At 45.2% G+C, this 24,053-nt stretch overlaps 1 protein-coding gene across 3 annotated transcripts in view; it reads left to right on the top strand.

Annotated features, from left to right (window-relative positions):
• The first annotated feature begins 1,342 nt into the window (after nucleotides 1–1,342).
• Nucleotides 1,343–24,053, top strand: part of LOC117589346 (bumetanide-sensitive sodium-(potassium)-chloride cotransporter) — a 213,839-nt gene continuing 191,128 nt past the window's right edge. The window contains exons 1-15 of one of the 3 annotated variants that reach the window (XM_034281203.1): nucleotides 1,343–1,982; nucleotides 8,644–8,927; nucleotides 16,814–16,964; nucleotides 17,035–17,308; nucleotides 18,011–18,140; nucleotides 18,291–18,317; nucleotides 18,421–18,582; nucleotides 18,652–18,894; nucleotides 18,956–19,096; nucleotides 19,583–19,789; nucleotides 20,238–20,435; nucleotides 20,504–22,254; nucleotides 22,321–22,515; nucleotides 22,578–22,806; nucleotides 22,864–22,879. In XM_034281203.1, the coding sequence (XP_034137094.1) occupies nucleotides 8,850–8,927; nucleotides 16,814–16,964; nucleotides 17,035–17,308; nucleotides 18,011–18,140; nucleotides 18,291–18,317; nucleotides 18,421–18,582; nucleotides 18,652–18,894; nucleotides 18,956–19,096; nucleotides 19,583–19,789; nucleotides 20,238–20,435; nucleotides 20,504–22,254; nucleotides 22,321–22,515; nucleotides 22,578–22,806; nucleotides 22,864–22,879 (3,802 nt within the window). In that variant the 5' untranslated portion in view covers nucleotides 1,343–1,982; nucleotides 8,644–8,849. Of the gene's footprint in view, nucleotides 1,983–8,643; nucleotides 8,928–16,813; nucleotides 16,965–17,034; nucleotides 17,309–18,010; nucleotides 18,141–18,290; nucleotides 18,318–18,420; nucleotides 18,583–18,651; nucleotides 18,895–18,955; nucleotides 19,097–19,582; nucleotides 19,790–20,237; nucleotides 20,436–20,503; nucleotides 22,255–22,320; nucleotides 22,516–22,577; nucleotides 22,807–22,863; nucleotides 23,486–24,053 lie in introns of those variants that run through there. The other 2 variants (XM_034281204.1, XM_034281208.1) reach the window with 2 other exon arrangements.

Raw genomic sequence — 24,053 nt, 5'->3', positions numbered from 1 at the left:
GCCGCCCCAAGGAGCCACAGCAACAGCCACGGTGGCGGCAACTGTGACACAGCAACAGTTTTGGGACAACACCACAGATGGGGAAGAGCTTTTCACCATGACAGTGACGCATGCGCTTGGATTTTCACTCAAATGTTGAGTGAGTTTTCGTTTTTCGCACCACCAAACCCTCCTCCCACTGCACTTCCAAGGTTATCTGCTCTTCCGTTATCATATTTCCTAGCCTACTTTTGGCCTTCGCTGCTCAAACATAAATGCAAGGCACACTTTTGGCCGGCGCTTAACCCTTGCGTGTGCGCCGTGCGTATGAGCAATCGGCAAACATAGTTGCTGCTTATCACGATAATGGATTTTTAATCGTGTAAATCATGTGCTCTTGAGTTTCAAGTTTCTGTTCAGGTCTCAGACAAATCCCCCGTAGGATCATAAATTTTCCTCGACACACCAGCCAAGCCAATTAACGCACTCGATCAAAATAGCTGTCAAATAGAGTAATTAATTTGATTAAATGACAAAAATGTCGCACCACTTTCCACACAGTTCACACAGATTTGCGTGAAATTAGCACGGACTTGCAAATTTGTATCCCCAATAGACCAGAATAAGATTATTTTCACAACTAATTCAAACTCTGACGTAGGGACAGAGCAATCGGAAAATGCCCATGGGAATCAAACATCAAATAAGGTAAATTCTCATTTAGATTGCTCACGGACAGCTTTCGTTTCCCCTTATCAGACGGAACGACACCTCACACACCTCACACACCCCACAGAACAACAGAACACACCTCTCTTCTGCTGGGGCATAATTTTGGCTGCGTTTAATCATTATGGAAGCAGTAAATTTTCAAGAATGAAGCCGCAATCAAAATTATTCGACATGTAGACGTGGGTAAAAATTATGACCGGATTGGCCATCGAGTGTCGAACAGTTCTTAACACTTTTGTGGATATTCACTTCATTTCGATGCAAATTCAATCAATTAGAGAGTCGGAAATCGGGTAATTTGCATGGTGTGAATTGCTGGGCAAATATTGGCGGCGGGGCATACACATGCGCTGATTATTTTTAGTTTGACAAACGAAATCCATCGTTATTAATAGATAAGCAAGGGCTAAAACTGTCACAGCGCAGCATATGGAGTGCGTAAGGGTTAATTTAGCCTGCCGAAGCGAGTGAGAGAGAAGGAGAGAGAGAAGAGAGCAAGAGCGATCATCAGCAGCTGTTTTCGCTCTCTGTTTCGCTCTGCTCTGCGTTGTGTTCGATCGGTTAAGCTCGCTGTTTCTGCTGTTTAAAAACGTGCTGCCAAAGGAACAGTAAATCATTTCGAAACGTGCAGCGCAGCAATTCGGGCGAACCGAGACCGCCGACCGTTTACAACAAGTTCAAGTTTGCACGCGTTCGTTTGCTTCGTTTCGTTCGCGAAATAGTACGAATAGACAGAATATAGACAGAAAGTCGTTAAAAGGCACAAGAGGAACATAAAAAAAAAAAAAAATAGTCTTACATATAATCGCGACAACCAACGTTGCCTTCTTGCTGTCATTTTTGTGCCTTTGTTTCTACTGTGCGTTTCCCCCGCTCTCTCTCTCTGTGTCTCACGCTCTTTCTCTCTCTCTCTCCCTATCCCGTTTGTTGTTTTTATCGACGCGTTCGTTCTGTCTACCCTATCCAGTGCGTGAGTCCGCGCGAGTGTGTGGTGTGCTTGTATTGTATGTTATTCTTGCCAAAAAGCCGACAACCTTCGCCCCCGCAAACAAAAGCTTCAGCGGATCGATCAGTCAAGGGACCCACTGACTGCCTTGCCCCCCAATCAATGAACCGCCTGAGACGCACCACTGACTGAACCACCCCACCCCGCGCAACGGAAGCAGTGGAAAATTTTTGGACATCACTCGAGAAACTAAAGCTGCGACGTCATCATCAGCGTTTGTCGCTTTCAGTTGTTGCTGTTGCTTTTTGTTGCGGCCGAGTAAAAGGTAAGGAGAAGGAGAAGAGTGAAAGAGAGCACTTGAAGTACGTGTCAATTATAACAGTTCATTCTCTCTCTCTGTCTCTCTGTCTCTATCCGACCTGTCTGCGGCTATTTCTGTGCAAAAAGATCTTTAAATTTGTGAATATCTTGGACTGACGATTTCCCTGCCCCCACTCCCCCGTCATCCTTCACTTGAGAAGGAAAAATTAAAATCTACTCGATACAGTCTGTGTGTGGCATTTGGAAAAGTGTCAAAGAAAATAAGTATGTACCCCAGGCAAAACAATTAAAAATAACATTAACTGAACCGCACCGAAACAGAACCAAAGAAACGAAAGTCCAAGGGGGGGGGGGGTCCCAAATTGCTGACATGCTCCCCGCAATTACTGTCGCAGAACCATTATTGGGCAGCCGAAGGAGAAAGATAAATCAAGTCCGAGCAACTGCAGCATGTGACTCTCTGGAAACTGGTTCTATTTCGGTTCTCCTCCGCTCCGATCCGTTCGGATAAGAGGCGGTGTTTGGTACGGATACACCCTGGTACGAGCAGAAACAGGAGGGTATATGGATTTGTTTGGGGTTAAGTAACAGGCAGGGAGGAGAAAAATGTTAACTAGTATAGTTAACACTTTCAATACCACTTGGAATAACATACACCAAAATCATTGCTCGTAAAGAAGGGTATCGCCTAGTCGACTACTCCACTGTAACATTCTTACTTGTTCTTTGTTGCTGTTTTTTTTTTGAGCGTGTTTCAGCAGCAAAGTTTAACACAGTTTCAGTTGTAGCCGCCACACCAGGGCAAGCCAGCACGTTCTCTTCTCTCTTCCCACCCTTTTTTCTTTCCCTTTTGCCATCGTCGTTCTCTTTTCCATTCTCTTTCATTCCCCGCGGCGCTTTATGCTAAGTTTGTCTGCTTTTTATGCAAATTTTTTAGAAACAACAGCACGGACACAAAAAAAAAGAGAAGAGTACCAACAACTCTTCTTCGGGGGAATTTCTGCTATCAGCGTTGAGTGTTCTCTTCCCTCCCCTCTCTAACCGTTCAGCGCAGCACGTGAATTGCGAGCGCTGCACTTTCTCGCCTGGCAAATATGTGCTCTTGGCACCCTCAACCGCTCGCTCGCTCGCTCTCGCTCTCACACTTCCCTTCGGGGCGTTGGTAGGGAGTATTTCCCTCTTTCGGTTCCCCTGCGGTTACATCTGGTGAGTAATGGCTCAATAATTTGGCTCTCCCCCCCCCACCCTCTATGTTGCAGTCGCAACCGCGCCGCACACGATAAACACACAATGTTAACTAGAATTTGTTTATCTCGACTTTTGTACTTTTTGATACCCTTGAGGGCGGGGATATTTGACTACTTCCCAGGAAGTTAGTCATGCAAAAGGGGAAATTACTTTTGGGCACTCCCGGGGGAATCAGTTTTATAAAATAAATATATATAATAGAGATTAAGAAATTAAGAAGGGTATCAAATGTTTCGACTGCCCTCCAGCTGGTTTTTCTGTTTCTTTTATTCCCTTTTCTGCTGTTCCTGCTGCTGTGTCTGGTTTGCTGTTGAGGCTTTTGTTATTGTTCTTTTCTGATGTTTAAACCAAAATGTATCATGACGCTTAAAGTTTGTTTTTATTGTTATGTGAGGGGTTCCTCCTCCTCCTCCTTCTCCTCCTTTTCCTCCTCCTCCTACTTCCCGTCTCGTTCTCTCACCCACCGATGTGGTAGGTTGCGTTGCACTTTTGTTTACACAACTTGCCGCCAAGCTCTTGCTGTATTTTGAGAGCGATATTTATTGTTCCTGTGAAAACGCTTCCACGGAATTTGCAGCGGTGTGCAAATTGAAAGTATGTAATAACAATTGCCAATGGGCAAGCGTATAGGAAGGGGTAGGGAAATAAGTAGAGGGGGTGGGCCACAGACACGAACGTAGAAGAATTCGTAGTGGAAATCGAAATTGAAAGAATTTCCAGGGGTTTTTTTATAGATAAAAGTGGATAAATACTTCTCAATCTATCCTGGTATCAATCCGCAAATATATTTCTATTTAAATTCCCTTTTTCTCCCACTTCAATGACGAAATGATCTTCTTTTTCCATTAGAATTACTCATGCGTCACTCCGCGATAATAAAATGATGGCCAGCGGTTTTCTTTCTGTGAAATGTCAGTAATTTTGAGCAGAAAATAAACATGTAGAAGTCGAAAGTATGAGGCATCCCATTCCTCATTCGTCATTCGATGATGAAACAAGATATTTTATATGGTTTTTCCCCCCACAAATGACAGATGATGATATCCTTTGATATTTCTGTGCTTACTCTGCGGCATTTACTCTGAAATCGATATGAAGAGAGATTGTTATCTATAAAAGAGTTGACGAATTATTATTATTGTGCTTCCGATTGAGATATAAACAATTATCGCTTATCGCGGCAGCCCCAAAAGAAAACCCTGACATTGACTGGGTGTAACCTGTGGCCCGCCCCCCCAGGTTCTTAGCAGCCCCCACAGCGGTCGTCGATCTGTCAGTCATTCAGTTGGTCGCATGTTTAGTCATTAGTTGGCGGTGGTGCCAGAAGTCCAATTAGTTTCGTTTGAATTTACGAATCCCATGTACATATTTGCAGGTGGAATTGGTTGTGACTTTGCACACCCCACACACCCCACACTGTGTGTGTGGATCGGTGAAGCGTTAAAAAATGGTTTTATTTCGCTACCAATTGTCGTGCTGGTGTATAGTTTCCAGTGCAGTTTTTGCCCTGTGCCTAAAGTGCTCTTTGTGCTCGCCACAATTGCCGATCATAAATCCTTCAACAAAAGCCGCCTGAACGTACAAATGTCACTCAAGTGGAAAGTGGCGCTACACATTTGGTCTTTGGCTACGTGACGAGCTGTAGGAGTTTGGGTAATCTGTCTGACTAAATATTTATGACCCTTTGGCTAAGATTTACAGCCCCAGTCCCTCGAGTGGTCAGTGCGTTTTCAATCATTAAATATATTAATGCACTCATAAATGTAGTGGAATATTATTTACACAATATATATGGGGGCACACTTCTATATAATTACCGGTGTTTCGATATCTCGAGTGTCGGAGCTTAAATGCTGACATTTTAACGTTCCAAGGGGTTTGCTGGGTGCTGCCCCTTCTTTTTTTTCCGTTCCTTTGCATCGCTAGAGCTGTTTCAAGTTCAATGTCAGTTGCATTTGCAGCTGCCACCGATTTGCTGATGAGTGTTGCAACTTTGTAAACCGGTTCGGCTTGCACCAACACGTGAATGTAAGTGCTGTGCAGAAAATTATGAATCTAACAGCAGCTGACTGCACGAAACCGGTTGGCTCCGGCTGAGAGTGCACCACTGATAAAGAGCCAACACACGAGACCTGATAAACCTCACCTCACCCAACGATTACGCGCACAAGTAAAGCCATTCCCCACTTATCATCCATCAATTTAGATGTCTGCGCCGTGCCTTTGCAAATCAAATCAATTTCGGGGCGACACGACACATAATAGCAGACAATTAGATAATTTATGATGTCGCATAGCGTGGCTTTCCCCATACATTACTGTCACATTCTGTTTAATCAATTAAGAAAGAGAATATCTGTAGCCTGTAGCTGTATCTCGAAATAGAATCGCAATGAATTGCTTTTTGCGATAAGGACTGACTGTAAGGTGGGAACGGACAAGAGTACGGACAGTCAAGCGGACAGTTCTTTTAATACCCCAACCCAGTTTTTATCGGGTGTATACGATATTATTCCATATACAAACATTAATTTAAATCAAAATTAATTCACTTGCCTCGATCGATCGTTTGGCGTCCAGTTTGCCAGCGAAACGCTAATGAACCCATAAAATTGATCGCCACGTTAATTTTTGTGTGTGTGTGTGTGTGTGGTGGCTGCCCATTTCCACCTCCCTCCCGCATTTCCCTTGGGGGGGTTTTTTAATGTAACACCTTTTGAGGTTTTTTTGAGTTTTATGGCAACCTGTCGCGTTCGTCTGATTTGTTTGTTGTGTCTTGTGTTTAACAGTTTGCCTGCCCCCTTTGCTCTAATTTTGATAACATGCCAAACTCTGTCTCTAACTCTCTCTTACTCTTGTGTATTTGTCTCTGTCTTGTGTGGGTGCCATATAAAAATGTGTAAATTTATTTGTTTTCCTTTTTGGGCATCGACACTTCTGGAACGTCACGCGATCATTCGATTGAATAATTCGTTTGGGAATCAGCTGAAAGTCAAGTGTCTTCTGTAGATCCTACGCGATGGATCTATCTTGTATGTTGTGGCTATTGATGTCATTGATGTGTAGATCCCTCTAGGGCTGATACACGCCGATACACGACTCTGACCAAAGTGCGGTGGAGATTATATATAATCTAGAAGAGAGCGGAAAAATTCTTGAGGGTGTTTGATATGGCAGATGATTTTGGGTTGATAAAGTTGTACTTTTATGGGAATAATTGAAAAACTATAGAGATTAATAGGAATAGGAATGCAAGGAAATTTGAGCAAGTATTTGAGGAGATTGATCGATAAATATGACAAATATTCCTCTTTCCATAATTATCATAAACTGCCAAGGAAAAATTCCCTTTTGTTTACCTCAAACTAATTTCAATCATTCAAATTCTTATGCAATAAGATATTAACTTGTTGTTGATAGTATTTCCTATTATCAATCAAAATTGAGACCAGAGTTAGACCAAAGTTGTGGCTTAAATTGTTTTTACTAGAGAAATTGTTGTGTAAACTGAACTCGCATAATTCCACTCTCCAAACAGCAAATGCAGCATTAGTTTTGTTTAAATATGCATACAATTTGAAGAGACAATTAATAGAAATACATAAAAATAGAAGCGCATATCTAAACACATGATCGGAGGACTGATTTATGGCAGGAAGCACACAGTCTGGGGGCATGAAGGGTACTTTGTATTATTATTAATAACCTTGCAACCTTGAAGCACTTTCAATGCAAGCAACAGCAAGCAATCTATCAACTTGGGAAATCCTTTTATTAGTTAATAACATTTACCGTAACGTGCCGCACACACGCACAGGCACAGGCACAGGCACACCCACAGTGTTCAAGGCCCCTGCCAAAAGCCAAAAGTTCGGAAAGTTCTGTTTACACAGCAACTTAACTTTTAATCCATGGTCACACAGACAGACAGACAGACAGACAGACAGGCAGGAGGAGGAGCAGTAGAGGCATCAATTTTTTATACATTTTTATCGCTGGAAAACATATGGCAAACAAAAGTCAATATCCAAGGCAAACAGTGGAACCAACCCCCCCTCCGGAGACCCGACCCGACCCTAACGTCTTAAAGACAAGTCACATTTTCTTACATAATCAACAGACAGCAGCAAAGTGAAATTTTTTCGCCAGCGACTACTAAAATGAGGCGAGACTCATGTCGGATTCCCAATGCGCGATATACGATACGATACTCGGGAGATATTACTACGGCATTCGGGGGTTTCGTGCACTCGGGGACTTCGGGTTTGGTTGGATGTGTCGGCTGTTTGGGTCGCTTGGGACGCTTCACTTCCCCAACGTTCTTTAGTGCAGAAGCAAGCACACACATAAATCAGTGCTCGAGCAGCGGCAACAGGTTCACACGGCATTCGTATGTCATAGAGGACGCCTCGAGTCTGTCTCCCCGAGTTTCGAGTCCTGTGGAATATCGTGTACGTGGTGGCATCGTCGTGTGTGTTTAGAGACGTGCTCAAACCGTGCTCGTTGCTCGTGTTGCGCCGTTTACGTGTGAATGGTGAATGGCATTTCCAAGGAGATAATTGAATTTGTGTACATTTTGGGACACCACCTCCCTGCCCAAGGGAGGGAAACACAAAGAGACAGAAAGGTGCTTACTGAATAATTAAGGACCTGCCGACACGAAGCGTTTAGCAGCTGGAAAGACAGTGGGCTTCGCTCCCCGTTCACTTTGTTGACTTGGGTTCAATGCCTGCTGCTACGCCCTTAGAATTAGAGGCCCCGAAGGATTACGGGAGGCGTGAACCCTGAGATATAATCAACATAAATGCTGTTTGCTCGATTAAGTGATCTCTACCGAAAATCCACAACAGGCAGCCACTTTGCCCCATTAATTTTCTAAGAATTCATAGCCATAAAATGTGACGAAATTAATCAAGAGATTGCCATTAAAAGATCGCATCGCCTAAAATAGAGAGTGGGGCTGGGGGAACGAGCGATGATCAGTGGCAAAGGAGACACCGCCGCACTGCCCCTATGCCGCCTGGCACTTCCCAAATAGATTCAGTGTTCAAATAACGCAAATTGATCACGAGCCATCAACAAAAGTCGCGTGCTTTTGGCGGCTGCTCCCGCTAACCCCTTTTGTGGGCTGAGCGGTGCGGTGCGGGGCGGGGTGCCATGCGTGTGGCTGCCATTTGACTTTAATTGAGTCGCGTCGCATCGGGAATACTCGTACTGAGTGTGTGTGTGTGTTTTTATTGCCCCCGCTAGCAGTTGATGATATTTCTTTCAAAAGGGGGAATCGCTTTCAATTGGCCTTCTCCATGCCACTGACAGCAACAGCAGCAACAGTCGAAATTGTTTATTAATGAAAAAGCGTTCCATGTTGTGTCTACTGTTTGCTGTAACTGTCTTTATTTTGTTGGTTTTCTTTTCAGGCTGTTATCAAACGTTGCACCGAATGCCGAGACTCCTGGAGCATCCACAGTGGCCCCATCAGATCTCCCACAACAACAGCTCGATGCCCGATTACTGCCTGATCATCAAATAAGCAGAGACATTACCTAAAAAACAATCCTAAAATTGGATTGATTACACACTTAAACTGACGTAAACGGAAGCAGAACACTCTCCCACACACAAAATGAGTTTCAGTTCGGCCAGCGGCAGGGAGAACAATGTTCGCAAATTGTCATTCCTGGGTTTCAATACCAAAAAGAAGGTGAGTGGAAGTAGTAGTTAAATAATAATTAAAAGGGGAACCATGATGCGAATTACAACACTCGTAGGATAGTGTTATGTGCGCCTCTCTCTCTCAATCGTATCCGCTGCGCTCCATAACTGCACGAAATACATTCTCTCGCAATGCTAATGCAGTGCTCTCTTTCGCTCCTGTTTTTGCATCTCTTTAATGAAGTGGAGTGACAAATGTCTTATCTCTTGATCTTCTTTGTTCCTCACGAATAGCTTTCTCGCAATTGCTTTCGTTTCTTTGCTTTGCTCTTTGTCTGCAAGTCTACAACAACTACATTAATGCGCCGAATAAGTCAACGACGAAGCACCATGGGAGCTTTCTGTCGTTTTCGTCCACAATTCCTGTAAATGCAGAAGAGGCTTGCTATGTGAAGCAGGTAGCACATTTATGAGACGCTTTTGTGCGGAAGTTTCCCATGGTGCGACGCTCATCCTCGTCTGCTACCTGAAGCAGAAGAATAACCAACGGGACCCAACTGTGTGGCGCAGTTTCGGTGTTTATCTTATTGCTTTTTCATTTGCATAATTAAGCAAACGACTAATACCCTACCGTTTGCGAATGCATTGATTTTAGATATGTAATTAATTAAGCAAATGGGTCTAATGCCAGTAATGAGCTCATCCTGGGACCATCCGTTGCAATATATTACTAGCTTTCCATTTCCATATAAATTTCGGAATAATTCCATCAGAGAATTAGCTGTAATGAATTTCCACACACACACTAAGTACCCTTCATAATTTTTCCTCTCTGAAATCAATCAAAATTTTACAAAAATTCTCTAAAATTGCGAATTATTTTGCGGCATTTTGTCAGTAATTTTCCATCAAATAAAACACTTTTAAAATTCGTTGCAAAATTTGTTGATTAATTCGCTGGCAAATCGCAAAGTAATGTCAAGTAATTGTTATTGATTTTTATAGTTGCTGTTTTTGCGGCTGTTGCTTTTGTATTGTACTTATTGTACATTTCCGCAGTTTGTCCAAATGCCCGCCAGCCAACGACTGACACAATTTAGGAACCAGTTTTCCAGTGTACGATTTCAGTTTCGCTTTCGCGTGCGGTGCGGTGCTGTGCGGTGCGGCCGGCATTAGATCAGATCTCGCCTAATCATGCATTCGTTCATTCATTCATTCAAAAGCCAAACCGAAGCGACCCGCCCCGCAACACCTCTACGAGCATTACAGTTAGAGCCGATTATGGTGTGGTGCGATGTTACGCATGCACTGTGTGTGTGTGTGTGTTTGGCTTTTGTTGTTTTAGCAGAGGGAAAGGTGCGGGCGACACGCACACACACACACGCCGAGTTGTCTGTCAGCTTAAAGGCTAAAGCCTAATGGGAAAACGCATTTTAATTGCCAAAGTGGCAAGTGGCAAATGGCAAATGGAAAACGCATCGGAAAGCACTGACAGACAGGCAGGCAGCAGGAAGCCAGCATTCAAATGAAGCGGCAGCAAAACAGGAAATCGATATTCGTGGTCAAGGCTGTCGCTGGCCTGGCCGTGCTGTCGCTTTTTTTTTTTTTTTGTTGTTACAGCTAGTTTGCTGCCGCCCTGACATTGGCAATGAAAAGTAATAGTTAGCTGTGTGCTGGACTTGCAATCGCAATCAATTCATTGACACCATTCACCAGGTGAAAGCACTCCAGGGGCGTGCGGGGTAAGGGGAGGGAACAGCGGTAGCCGCTAGTAGCCTCAATTAACTTAATTGCACCATAAAGTATGCCATGATTTATGCTCAAATATGATCAACTTTTAGCTTCAGGTGTGTGTGTGGTTCAGGGTTCTAAATACAGTGGAATAATGGGTTTTCTGTGGGTAAATATTTCAAGTAAATTGATCTAGAATCTGAAATCTAAAATCTGAAATTAATTACAATTTTTACAACAATATTTTCATGCCACAATCAAATTCCCAAACCCCCAACAGCACTTCTAGTCTCACTTTCTCCTGCCAGTCCCACTATCAGCTTCCCTGTCATCTTACATACTCAAAATTGACTGCCTGTCACGTGGGACAAGTGCTATGCTCTTCTAAAGCACTGTACTCATGCACATAACTCAATTAGCCGCATTACAACTCGAACTGTTAACGCTAATTACCCAAAAACACACAAACGCAAAGAGACAATCACACACACACAGAGACAGAGAGAGAGAGGGAGAGAGAGAGAGACACTCACACACACAGCGACACACGTCTAATGAGCCTTAATGGTGTATCTGTGTTGCTGCTGCTGCTGTTGCGTTGTGTGGCCCACAAGGCAACCAGGAGGCAGAGGAATAGATTTTTTATGCATCAGCATTAGCAGGAAAACTTTGAGCCAAAAGCTTGCACACCCTGCGCTACCCCACAACCCTCTTGCTGCTCAGCCTAAAACATCCCCCGCCAAGTGTTGGCCTTGTGCGGCCTTGACCATCATTTGAGGTCCTTTTCTGTACTGTTCCCCGTGCACGGGAAGCTTTTCCATTAATTATTTCAGTGTGCCTCGAAAGCACGCAAAAAAATGCAGACCAAAATAAGCTTTGGCCCAGAACTGCATTCCGATTTACGTCAGCATCAGCAGAAGGTGGTGGGTGGGGGGTGGGGTGGGGTGGGTTTACTCTACGTAGTAAAACGCCTGCCGCCAGAACGGCCCTGAGAATCAGCTGAGCGTGGCCGAGTCGCTGCAGCGACTGTCAGCTGACGAGCCAGGCGACTATGCTACCGTTATACGCGCGCTTTCATGCCCAGCGCCTGCGCAGAAGCGACAGCAGTAGCAGCAGAAGCAGCAGGCAGCGCCAGCAGCAGCACCCAGGTAAAAGCAGCAGCTGAGGCGCGCCATCATTTGTTGGGAAGCATTCCCACACAACGGACATCGCGTTGAGAGAGCGAGAGCGAGAGCGAAAGAGAGAGAGAGCGCGTGAAACGAGCCTCGTGTGGTCGTAGTTCTTGTTTTTGGGGCCCCTCCACATGGGTCACACGGTGCAACAGGCCGAGCAAAAGAAAAGATAAAAAACTATCACGAAAATTTGCAGTGGGATGCGTGACGAAAAGTTATCAAATCGAAAATCAAATTCCAAGTAAACTCTAGTGCAATAAAAAGAGAGGAAAGGAAGTTTTTGTTATTAAATTCTTGGAGCGCTCAAAGGTACATCGGGGAGGGGAGTGGGTAACTTGTTTGATCTATAACATAAAGTGGGAGCAAGTTTGTCAAGAGCATAATAACCTTGAAAAGTATTTCAATAAGAGCCCCACACAAACACACACACACACACACACACACGCAGACATAGATGTGGATGCACAGAGGCCCGCACGGATACAGCGGCAGGCCCTTCCATGAGCATTTTACAATATCATGACACAGGCGAAAGGTCCAGAAATTCTCGCTTGGCAGCTGTGCCAACAAGTGAGTGGTGAGTGGCGGGGGCCACACATTTATAAGCCTCACACGGACACACACACACATAAACGGCAGGCAAAAGGCGCCCCAAAGGAAGTTCGCGTTTTGTGTTGCATACTTTTTTGGGGAGTCATAAAACGGGACACCGCACACCGCAAAAGTGCTCAAATGTTGTGGCCCCAAGGCGACACGAGGAATCATCTGTAATGCACAGAAACACACGTGGAAGGTGCTGCATGTGTGTGTGTGTGTGGGTGCCTTCAGGTCATAAGTGTGCTGGGTGCTGGGGAAGAAATTCCTGGCATCTGCCGCCCAGCCTCAATCAACTTTATGGAATTGATGGATGATTGCCGCCTGGCTATGCTGTGGTTTCGTGTATAAACCCTTACAAAAAAAAAAAAAACAACAAGCTCTGAATTATTGATACTCATGTGTTATGTAAGTGAAAAGAGCGAGAGAGCGGGAGAAATGTTCGTCAATGTATGGCAAAAAGTAACTATGATAAAGAAAAGTTTCGAATTTGAAGAACTTATTGACGAGTTACTGATATATTTATGAGCTAAACTTGTGCGCAACGGATGAGAGCAGGAGGAATAAATATGACAAAGATTAAGAAAGACATGGAAAAAGTTTAGTTAAAGTAGATTTCGAGATGAAAGTTGTGTTCCATTACCTGTAGGAGTCAAGGGCTTCCTTTTCTTGTAATTTAGAATTCATTTTCCCCCTCTCTTGTTTGCCAGATTATTTAACCATTCAAAGTAGGAACAGTTCTTGTTCCCCTTAAGCACTATCAAATGCATAATCCCTTGGCTCGTAATCCCTTTTATTTGCAAGGAATAATTTGTGTTCATTTCCTTGGAAAAACAAGAAAATGTCGCCACCTCCTTCACGCTATAAAACAATCTGTTAGGGGATGAAATACCGCTTCCACACCCACGTCAAAGAATGTTTCGTATGCTCTATTAAATTCCATAGAACGATAATAAATAAATAGAACAGAGGCCTAAACCTTTTCCCCACACACACACACACGCAGGCGGAACACATACATACACAATGTCAACAGCTGACCTTGAAGTATGCAACACTTTGTGGCAGCTACCAAGAGACACCGAATGTGCGTATGTGTGGGTGATTCCCCATCACTAGATTACGTTTACGACAACGCTTTACCGCTTTGATGCCTCGCCCTCTCGCAACGCCTTCAGGCACACTACAATGACCAAAGGTTAACCTTTAGCACGTGTCTGCCACAGCCACAGCCACAGCCAGTCCCTACCCTTGCTCTACTCTTTGCTTTGTCCTTTGCCCATGTCCTGCTCTGTCCGTTTGCTTGTGCGAACATTTCCGCTGCGGAATTCACATTAAATTAACACAGATACACACAGACACAGGCTGACAGTTGGACGAAACCTTGCCGGGAAGCATCGTTAATTTGTGCAAACAAAACGCAAAGAAAACACAAAATACAAACTACGCGGCATGGAAGCACAGCGAAAAACGCGTGGCAAATGCGACCCAAAATTATGCACAGCAAGGGCAGAAAACAAACGAAAAAACAAAAAACATAAAGTTTCGCTGTGGAAGAACAATAGGAAATACCCGCCTCTCGTATAAATAAATATCTCCAACTCAAAGTCAAAGTCAAAAGTGAAATGTAAAGTTAAACGGTTTCAGTTTGCAGCTGCCAACACTTTTTGGATACCCTCTCTTTGGTGGGGGACATGCGCTATGGCAGTGCCTGTGCAAACAGGAACTTTTCGCTTAAATATTCTATCCAAAAGTTGTTTTACAAATTTCTTTCCTCAGAGTATTTAAAATTCCCCCCCCCAGCTAACGCGTGTTTTTTTCGCCTCCCCATTTATTGGCGTTTCGAATGGCTTTTGCCATAAAAACGGTTAAGATGTGTTCCGAGAATCAGCCAGCAAGCTTATTGCCCAGTCCGCACTGTCAGACAAACTTTTAATCCGTGCGGCAACTTGTGTGACAGGCAGGTTGGGGGGGCGGACACTTGTGCCACTGAAACAGAAACAAGTTTCGTTGCAGCCTCCGGAGTTTGATTCAATTTGTGATTCAGCTTGACAAAAAGTTGTTTGTGCTCACGAGCACATAACTCGCTTATGACTTACAAGCGAGGAGGAGTGTCACGTGCCGCCGCTCACTAGCTGCTTGCCACCGCAGGAGAGGAGATGTCAAATCACATCAGAAGCACTCAACGAGAGAACTCGTGTCAAATCGAGTTGAGGTTGAGGTTCTGTGGGTACGCTTCAAACTTGGAAGTCAAAAGTACAGTGCGCGTCATTGGGATAGGTTCTGCTCGTATCTATAGAATTGCGCAACATTTTGGCTAATCGGTTTCGTTACGTTAATGAACTCTGAGCTGTGGCTCTGTCGCTGTCTCTGTCTCGATGAATATTTTCTACGCTAATTTCCCTCCTCGATGATCTCACTTCTGGGTTTTTTTTTTTTGTGGGTTTCTATTTCTATGCTTCTTGCATTTCTAGACAACAAAACAACAACGAAAATTTGACAGTTTCAGAGACAGCTTGGGGGGTGTTAGGGGTCCTCCATCGATTACTCGTCTGATAAGCTTTGTCGCTCTGCCGCTGCCACGGCTGACATGCTGCATAAAGTGCGCTGCCTCCAGGTGCCATGTGGGTGGCGTTGATGGAGCCTCCTGGCTAATGGCCGCATGACAAAATGCTTTTACTGTCATCATCATCATCGTCATCATTACTGTTGTTGTTGTTATCATTATTAATATCAACATTATGTGGTGGAATGTGCACCCCACTCCCACCCGAAAGCTACGCGTCGCAGTGTTTATCGATTAATTAACGTAACGTGCGTTACGCTTTTGCTCTTATCAGTCGAACATGCACACAAGCCACATGTCGGGGTCACACACAGCAAAAGAGACACAGAGAGAAGGAGAAGGAGCTAGCAATAGGCAAAGAGAGAACGAAAAGGAACGGGACAAAAGACAGGGAGAGAGCGCGGACTCGACTCGACTCCCTTTGGACACACACACGTGCCGTGGCTCTCAGCGTTATTAAATTCTTTTTCGCTATTTATAAACTCAAAGTGAAACTCTGTTTGTTCGCCTCTCTTTTGTTCCTCGCCGCCTTCCCTTCCGCGTTTGCCTATCAGGAAGTAAATATAATTGTCAAGGATACACCGTTTCACTCTCTCTCTCTCTCTGGATACTTTCCCTTTCCGTTTGCATATCGAAGTAAATAATAAATGTCGGCAAAAAAAAAGGTGTTCGCTGGCAGCTCAACGGGGGAAATCCCATTTCACTTTCATTTTCATATGTGCCAACATATTTTTCGTGAATTTCCCTTATCTGCTGTGGGTTTGGGGGTAAACACAAAAGCGCTCAAAGACGTTCATCATCAAGTAAAATATGAAGCAAAAGAAGGCGCTGTCTGTAGCGGCACATATTTGGGGATATTCAAGAGGGTACTTGATATTTTGAATGGTTTTTGGGAATATAATTCCTTAAGTTTCTTTTGTTTATAAGTTTACTGAATGCTAGATATTTTTAGAAATTAAGCAGAATTCCATCCAAGTAGTAAGGAAAGATTCCGAAAAATAATACACTTGCACCTTTGCCAAACACTTGCGGATCATATAATGTTTCTTCTTGGGAAATGAATTGAAATTTACACAGAAAAATCAGTGCAGAGAAGGGAAAATCATGCAGCGAGTATACAATTTCCAGATGCCAGACAATGAAAATTGAACACCATGTAACCTTCTGTTGTGATTTCTCCAATAAACAATTTCATAAGATTTTTGTTGTTGTTGCCTTTATTTTTTGTGTAATCTGATAGCCCCATCTCGACAATTAGAAGTAATTGAGTTTACTTGTTCCTCGTTCCTTGTGGATGCAACAAAATATATTTCACTTGAGAAATGTAGATGAAGATGATGGAGAAATGCGCACCGCACATTGCGAAGGCAATCAATGCCTTCGTCACTATGGAAATCAATTGAGATCGATTGAAAGCAATTATGAATAACGCCATTAAATATAAAGACAGCCAACGCTCGCGCGGGACTTTGCATCTCTCCGTAGATAGTGTCTCGTCTCGCTGCCATTCCTCTTCCTTCCTTCCTTCGCTCTCTCTCATTTTTTTTACGAGTAGTTTGCTCTAATGCGTAGCGCGCTGACACTCAATAAGCGATGATTAATGCGTTTCATACATCGTACGGCACCCCCCTTCTGTATGTTTCAGACATGTTTCGAAAAAACAAAAAATAAATACACTCGTGACGAGGGGCAATAATGCCGCCCGAAGTCACATGACTTTGTTTTTCCTATGTGTATATAGATTCTTAATTGAAAAGTATTTGTGGCTGCTTTTGAGTCATGCATAACGTGAGGCAGGGACAGGCAGAAAACAATTGATGGACAATCCATTTGAAATGTATTTATTTGTTCTCTGTACTTTTTTTGTTGCAGTCCGGCGGCAATGAGGATCCCGATGAAGTGCTGTTGGACTCGGAAATGGACAAGGTCTTTGCCGGCACCAGTGTACGTAAAGAGAAATTCGATGTGAATACCTTTCAGGACAACACGCAACTACCCACTGCATCCCGCAAGAAGAATAGCAGTAAGAGATCTCATTTAATATTTATATCCACCATCAGATGCTTAAAGTTATCCTTCTGCGAATTCTGTAGTTCGCACAAATGATCTAAATATTGAGGAGGACTCGGAATACGAGAGCCAAACGGAGCCACTGAATAATGCACAAAACTATGATGACATACCAGAGGATTTCCCATTAGTTTCTGAGCGTGCCGGACACGGCGATCACTCGGACAATTCGGCGGAAGAGAAGCACGTTCAGTTCGGTGGTGCCGCTGGCAAGAAGAAGATTGTCATCACACCGCCGAGTCTGAGCTATGATGATCAGCCCACGGACCAATCCCACGAACGAAAACGCAGAAAAAGGTAATGTAACCCACATCCCCTCTCCCACGATGGGTATTTATATTCGCAAGTGATCTTCGTTGCTCCTCACACTAAATAAACACCCTCGCAATTAATTTCGTTTGACTTTGCTCTCTCAGCAATTCCTTCTGTTGCTCTCTCACCCACAAATCAGGTACCTGAGTGGCCGCACTATGGTAGCTTTTTGTGGCGTTTGTCTTAAAAAGCATCAACTGCCATACAGCTACATAAAGATTCTCGACTTTCACTACTGAGCCCCAATTGTATAAAAGGTTCCCATAGTGCGACCACATTAGCTACGCATAAGACCTAACGGGACCTTACTTTTGCTAGACAAATCTGTAACTGGCATGCAGTTGCATCGGCTTCATTCGCTCTCTCATCTATTCCTTCTGTCGCCCTCTCACCAGCAAAGAAGGTACCTGAGACATTGCACTGTGGGAGATATTTGTCGCTTGTGTCTGAAACAGCCATGCAGTTACAAAAAGCTCGTTGACTTGAAGTTTTGAGCTGCAATTGTATGGAAGCCTCCCATGGTGCGACGCTAGCTACCTAAGCACCTAGCGAACTCTTTTGTGTGAAGCACAGAAAGAAGACCCTAACGGGACTCTACTTTGCTGCATTGTTTTTGGGTTACATATTAACTGCTATTACAATACGCTTTATAATTAATAATTTCTTTTGAATGTTTACCTTTTGCAGCCGCCATCAGTATTATAGACAGCGTAAATTCTCACATCAGGACAGCGTGGAAGCCAAAAAGACCATCGAGGAGAACGGTGATGCAGGTGCGCGTCGCATCTCTGTACAGCCTGAGGACACGGCATTGGAGGTAGCGTCCTCAACAAACACTAGACACTAGAGCCACTAAACACTAGAAGCTAACCAGCCTAAATCACAGCCTAATAAGATCATTAACTAACCCAGCAATTGTGTATCTCTCTCATTTGCTAACCCATGCACGGATATCGCCAATCTGTAGACAAATGGCCAAATGCCGGCTAAACAGGTTGACCATTTACATCCTTTACCGTGCCCTTAGCCACGTATATTTCATCCAAGTTTATAGTTCAAACCCTAATCGTTGTTTGTTTCCTATTCCCTCGATGTAGGAGGCTGATCTCAACGAGCTGAGATCGCATCGTTCGGACGATCCGCGTGCCCTGCGGCGTCACAAGATTCATCATTCATCGATTAAGCTGCGAGAGCTGCCGCAGATTACCATTTCGCCGTTTACCAACAAGAAGCCCGAAGTGGATCACAGTCCACATGAGGTGAGTGGGCAATACAGAAGTACCGTTTTTTATTACCTTTCTCTTTCCTCTTTCCTTTTTCCTCCTTAGATCTTTGTGCAATTGGACGAGCTCACTGGCGTGGGCGAGGATCGTGAGTGGAAGGAGACTGCGCGCTGGATCAAATACGAGGAGGATGTGGAGGAGGGCTCCGATCGCTGGGGCAAGCCTCATGTTGCCTCTCTCTCATTCCATTCGCTGCTCAATTTGCGTCGCTGCCTGGAAACGGGCGTTGTGCTGCTGGACCTCAACGAGAAGGATTTGCCCGCCGTGGCATATCGTGTGGTAGAGCAGGTGCGTCTGGGCTATAGCTATGCTGCAGAGAGTTCTCTTACCTATTTGTTCACTCTTTCAGATGGTGATTGAGGACCTCATTGACATTAATGACAAACCATCGGTGATGCGTTCGCTGCTGCTGCGGCATCGGCATGTCAACGAGCATCAGGGCGTGCTGCCATTTACGAAGCGCAAATACAACAGCTACACCAGCCTGCAGGTAGGCCGCAAAGGCACATTCTAACTGTGTTTTAAGCTCACCCCTTTTCATACTAATCTGTGGTTCCATACATCTACTGATATCATAATCATTCAACATTAATCCTCGTCGTTCGCTTGTTCGCTATAAATAATTGGCTTTACAGTGTGTGTTCGAAACGTTTTTGCTAATCCCATGATCGTGTTTTCATAATTATTCTCTGTCTATTTCTGCCATCTGCCATCACACACACTCGAACACTCAACAACAAACAACAGCAACTTATACCCAAATCGGTAAAGAATAGCCAAAATTGTACATATGAATCGTACAGACAAGCTCTGATATAATGCCGTTAATGCTTTTGTCCAACGTTTGTTCTTCTTCTACTTTCTGCGGCCAAACATTTTTGACGTTGTTTCTTTTTTTGGTCTTTTTCTTGTGCGTTTTATTGTTTACGTTTACACAAACAACTCTCTCTCCCTGCGCACAACCCACACGAAACAGTTTCTCTGGATGGGCGCCGATGCTCAGCAGCAGCAGCAGCCACGTAACCTAGCCAAGGCACGGCGCAGCATTTGCGTCACCTCCAGTGCCCCACCGGCAGCAGCGGCAGCAGCAGCAGCAGCAGCCACCACGCTTAATGTGGGCTCGCCCGGGGGCATTGCAGCGGCCATCGATCACCGGCGACACTCAACGATGTCTTACCTGGGTGTAATGAGACCTTAAAGAGCCACTAACAAACCTCAACTCCTATTCCCACTTGTGGCGCTGTGACTCTTGGCTCGTAGAAGCAGTGAAGGAAATTGGTTTACTCTTACGATTTCCTTGCCTGTTCTCTGCAGGAGTCGCCCAGTTGCCCCTCTTGCGCTTAGACAACTCCAGATGTTTCTTTTTAGCCTAGCCGCCTAGTCACACCCACTAGCCTACTCCCACCACTCTCTTAGAACCTTTTTATAAATGTGTGCCACCTCCACTACTCCACTACTCCACGATTGGCAAGTTCTCAATTGTGTTTTTGTCTATTCTAGTCTTTGTGCCTTCCTGCTTTACGTAATTTCCACTGCTGCACGTTCGTTTCTTGATGTTTAAATATATTTTGCATGCCTTAAAACTCTTTTATGCCCGAAAAACTGATCATATTTTGGGGCATGCTTCACAGAACCTGTCGGGCGGCACCGATGACAAGAAGATCAAGATAATGCCCGCTGCCGATATTGGCGGCAGCAAGCGCAGCAATGAGTTGAAGATCGATATGAAGGATGACATGTACTCATCGTCGCAGGAGGATCTCAAGAAGCTGCAGAATGACACCATCCTGAGGCGCATACCCGCAGGAGCTGAGGCAACCACTGTGCTGGTATGAATAACCCACCAAATGGTTTACTTTAGAGCTTTTCCTCATCATATTGCCATCTCCCCTTTCAGGTCGGTGCCGTTGAGTTCTTGGATCAGCCCACAATTGCCTTTGTACGCCTGTCGGAGGGTGTCCTGATGCCCACGCTGACGGAGGTGCCCGTGCCCGTGAGATTTATGTTTGTGCTGCTGGGGCCGCGTAATTTTGACTTGGACTACCATGAGGTGGGTCGCTCCATCTCCACGCTGATGGCCAACGAGCATTTCCATGCCATTGCGTACAAGGCGGACGATCGCAAGGATCTGCTGTCGGCCATCAATGAGTTCCTTGACGATTCGATTGTGCTGCCGCCCGGCAACTGGGATCGCCACGATCTGCTGCCGTTCGAGGAGCTGAAGGCCAAGAAGGATTGGATACGGACGCGCAAGATCAAGGCGCTGCAGGTGAAGCGCGACAGCGAAATGATCAAGATCGGCAAGGACGAGGAGAAGGCGCTGCTCGAGAAGCAATCGATGGGCGCCATTGGCATGGGACCCGGTGGCGATGGCGGCGACGGTGGTGGCGGCAGCGGTGACGGCGACGACGATGACGACGATGGACGCAAAAAGAAGAAGCCCAATCCCATGGAGAAGACCCACCGCCTGTGGGGTGGCCTGCGCAACGATCTGAAGCGTCGCATGCCCATGTACAAGAGCGACATCCTCGACGGCCTCAACACGGAGACACTGGCGGCCACCATCTTCATGTACTTTGCCTGCCTCTCCACGGCCATCACGTTCGGCGGCTTGGTGTCGGACAAAACGAAGAGCTGGATCGGCATCTCGGAGACGCTGATCTCGTGCTCCTTCGTGGGCATCGTCTTCCACTGTCTCAGCTGCCAGCCGCTGGTCATAATCGGCACCACGGGACCTTTACTGCTGTTCGATGAGGCGCTGATGGTGTTCTGCACGCAGAACGACTTTGATTTCCTTTCGCTGCGCGTCTACGTTGGCATCTGGCTGATCATCATCGCGCTCTGTGTGTCGGCCTTCGAGGGCAGCGTCTATGTGCGTTTGCTCACGCGCTTCACACAGGAGATCTTCTCGGCGCTGATCACGCTCATCTACATTGTGGAGACGGTGATGAAGTTGGTCTCCATCTACCAGCAGAATCCACTGCTCTCCGACTACAACCTGCCGCCGCCGACGCTTGTGGCGCACGACCAAGACTCGGACCTGAATGGAACTCACTACAACATGAGCGTCACGCTGCTGAATGCCACGACCACAGCGGCGCCAATGGGTGGCTCGAAGCTGCCCACCAATCAGCCAAATACCGCACTCTTCTGCACCATCCTCACGCTGGCCACCTTCGTTGTGGCCTACTACCTGAAGCTCTTCCGCAACTCGCACTTCCTGGGCCGCAATGCGCGCCGTGCCCTCGGTGACTTTGGTGTGCCCATCTCCATTGCCATATTCGTGCTGGTCGACTATCTCGTGCCCTCTGTCTACACGGAGAAGCTGGTGGTGCCCGCGGGCCTCTCGCCCAGCGCCCCGCAGCTGCGCGGCTGGTACATTGGCTTCAATGCCACCTCCACGTGGGTGCCCTTCGCCTGTGTGGTGCCCGCGCTGCTCGTCTACATTCTGATCTTTATGGAGTCGCAGATATCGGAGCTGATTGTGGACAAACCCGAGCGTGGGCTGAAGAAGGGCTCCGGCCTGCACTGGGACATTGTGCTGCTGTGTCTGCTCAACACTTTCTGCGGCCTCTTTGGCATGCCCTGGCATTGTGCGGCCACAGTACGCTCCGTGACGCATGTCTCATCGGTTACGATTATGTCACGGTGGGTTGTCAGCACTTACTCTCCGATCTTGGCGTGTTTTGCTTAATAATTCTTTTCATTTTGCAGCACCCATGCACCTGGTGATTCGCCCAGGATCATTGATGTCAAGGAGCAGCGTTTGTCTGGCTTCTTTGTGTGCGTGATGATTGGTTTGTCGGTGCTGATGGCCCCGCTGCTGCGACTCATACCCATGGCTGTGCTCTTTGGAGTGTTCCTGTACATGGGCGTGGCCTCCATGAGCGGCGTGCAGCTGTTCGAGCGGTAAGTCTTGGCACAATCCCAGCAGGCACTCCTCTAATCTCTGCATTCGTTCGATCCCACAGCATTCGCTTGTACTTTATGCCCGTGAAGCATTATCCACCCACGTCCTATGTGAAGCGCGTGCGGCCCTGGAAGCTGCATTTGTTCACCACCATTCAAGTGCTGTGCCTGGTGCTGCTGTGGTCCGTCAAGTCTTCGAGATTCTCGCTGGCTTTTCCCTTCTTCCTGATCATGATGGTGCCCATAAGACAGCGTTTGGTGGCGCTCTACAAGCCAGAGGAATTGCAAGCGGTAGGCCAAGGGGTTTTGAGAGTGAATTTGGCAATTATTTAATATTTTCCCTTCCAGTTGGATGGCCAGGAGGCAAAGAACGACGAGGATGAGCCTGATTTCTATGAACAAACAACAATACCAGCCTAGAGGGAACAACTCCCCCCACTGGGCCTCCACCAAGGCACACAAAGAAACTTAATTAGTAAATTAGAATTGAAAGTATTAACAGGCCCCCAACAAAAACAAATAGGAAAAATCAAACAGCATAATTCTGTGCTATAAATGCATTAACGAACTACCTGCTAATTAGTATTTAGAGATAAACAATCCCACCATCACCAGCAGCCCAGCCGCAACCCCAAACCGAATATGTTTAAGCATATTTTATGGGTTGGATGTGTGTGATTTTGCGATTGTGAATGGCTTAAAGAGCTGGGGCATCGCGGAAATGTTGTACCTTAAAATCAAGTAAACAAAATTGAAACTCTGGAAATATTGAAATACTTTAAACACACGAAATTTGCATCACAAAGAATGCAATTTATTTAGCTGATTGCGAGGATTGTTTTGGGCGAGAAGAGAACCCCAACTTATCAACTATTTAGCTTCAAACTGATGTAGTGATAATTAGTGTCAAACACACACAAAAGTAACACAAACAAAACTCTAACCTAGCTGTACCCTATAATTCTAAAGAACGAAAGTAAGAAAGTAAGAAAGTAAGAAAGAGAGAGAGAATTTGTTTATAACAAATTTGGCAGCACTTTTAAAGTGTTTTGCTGCTGCTGTAAGTTTTTGCCTTCTTTGTATTTGTGAGCCCAAACACTTTATCATTATACCAGCTATAAAAGTTCGTTTCGATGAATATTCGTTCAAAAAGAAAGCAAAACTATTTTTATGTCAACTCGTATGTGTGTGTATGTACTTACTCTTAAGTAGTTGTTGTCCTAGTATTGTTTATTCAAATTCAAAAATAAAAACCATAAAAGATTTATTTATTTTTGGGCATTTCAACTGCAGTAAAAGCTGAAAAAAAGCCAAATTTCGAGTGAAAACCTGCAGAATCGGACCATAAATTATTCGAGGGTTGAACTTACTTTACTGTTTCATAAATACAAACGCTAAATGACCTACAGCAGGCCTAGTTATGTAGCGTAGATCCATTGCATATTCGTGTTAGAGCACCGCCGCAAAGTATGCAACGGTTTTTGCAGGACAACTTTTAAATTTCTCATAATTTTAGCTGACTTTAAGTCGCTCTATCT

This window comes from Drosophila guanche, unplaced genomic scaffold (genome assembly GCF_900245975.1).
Source record: "Drosophila guanche unplaced genomic scaffold, DGUA_6, whole genome shotgun sequence".
NCBI lineage: Eukaryota > Metazoa > Arthropoda > Insecta > Diptera > Drosophilidae > Drosophila > Drosophila guanche.
The sequence above is the reverse complement of the archived record's forward strand: the minus strand, read 5'-3'. Positions and strand labels throughout refer to the sequence as shown.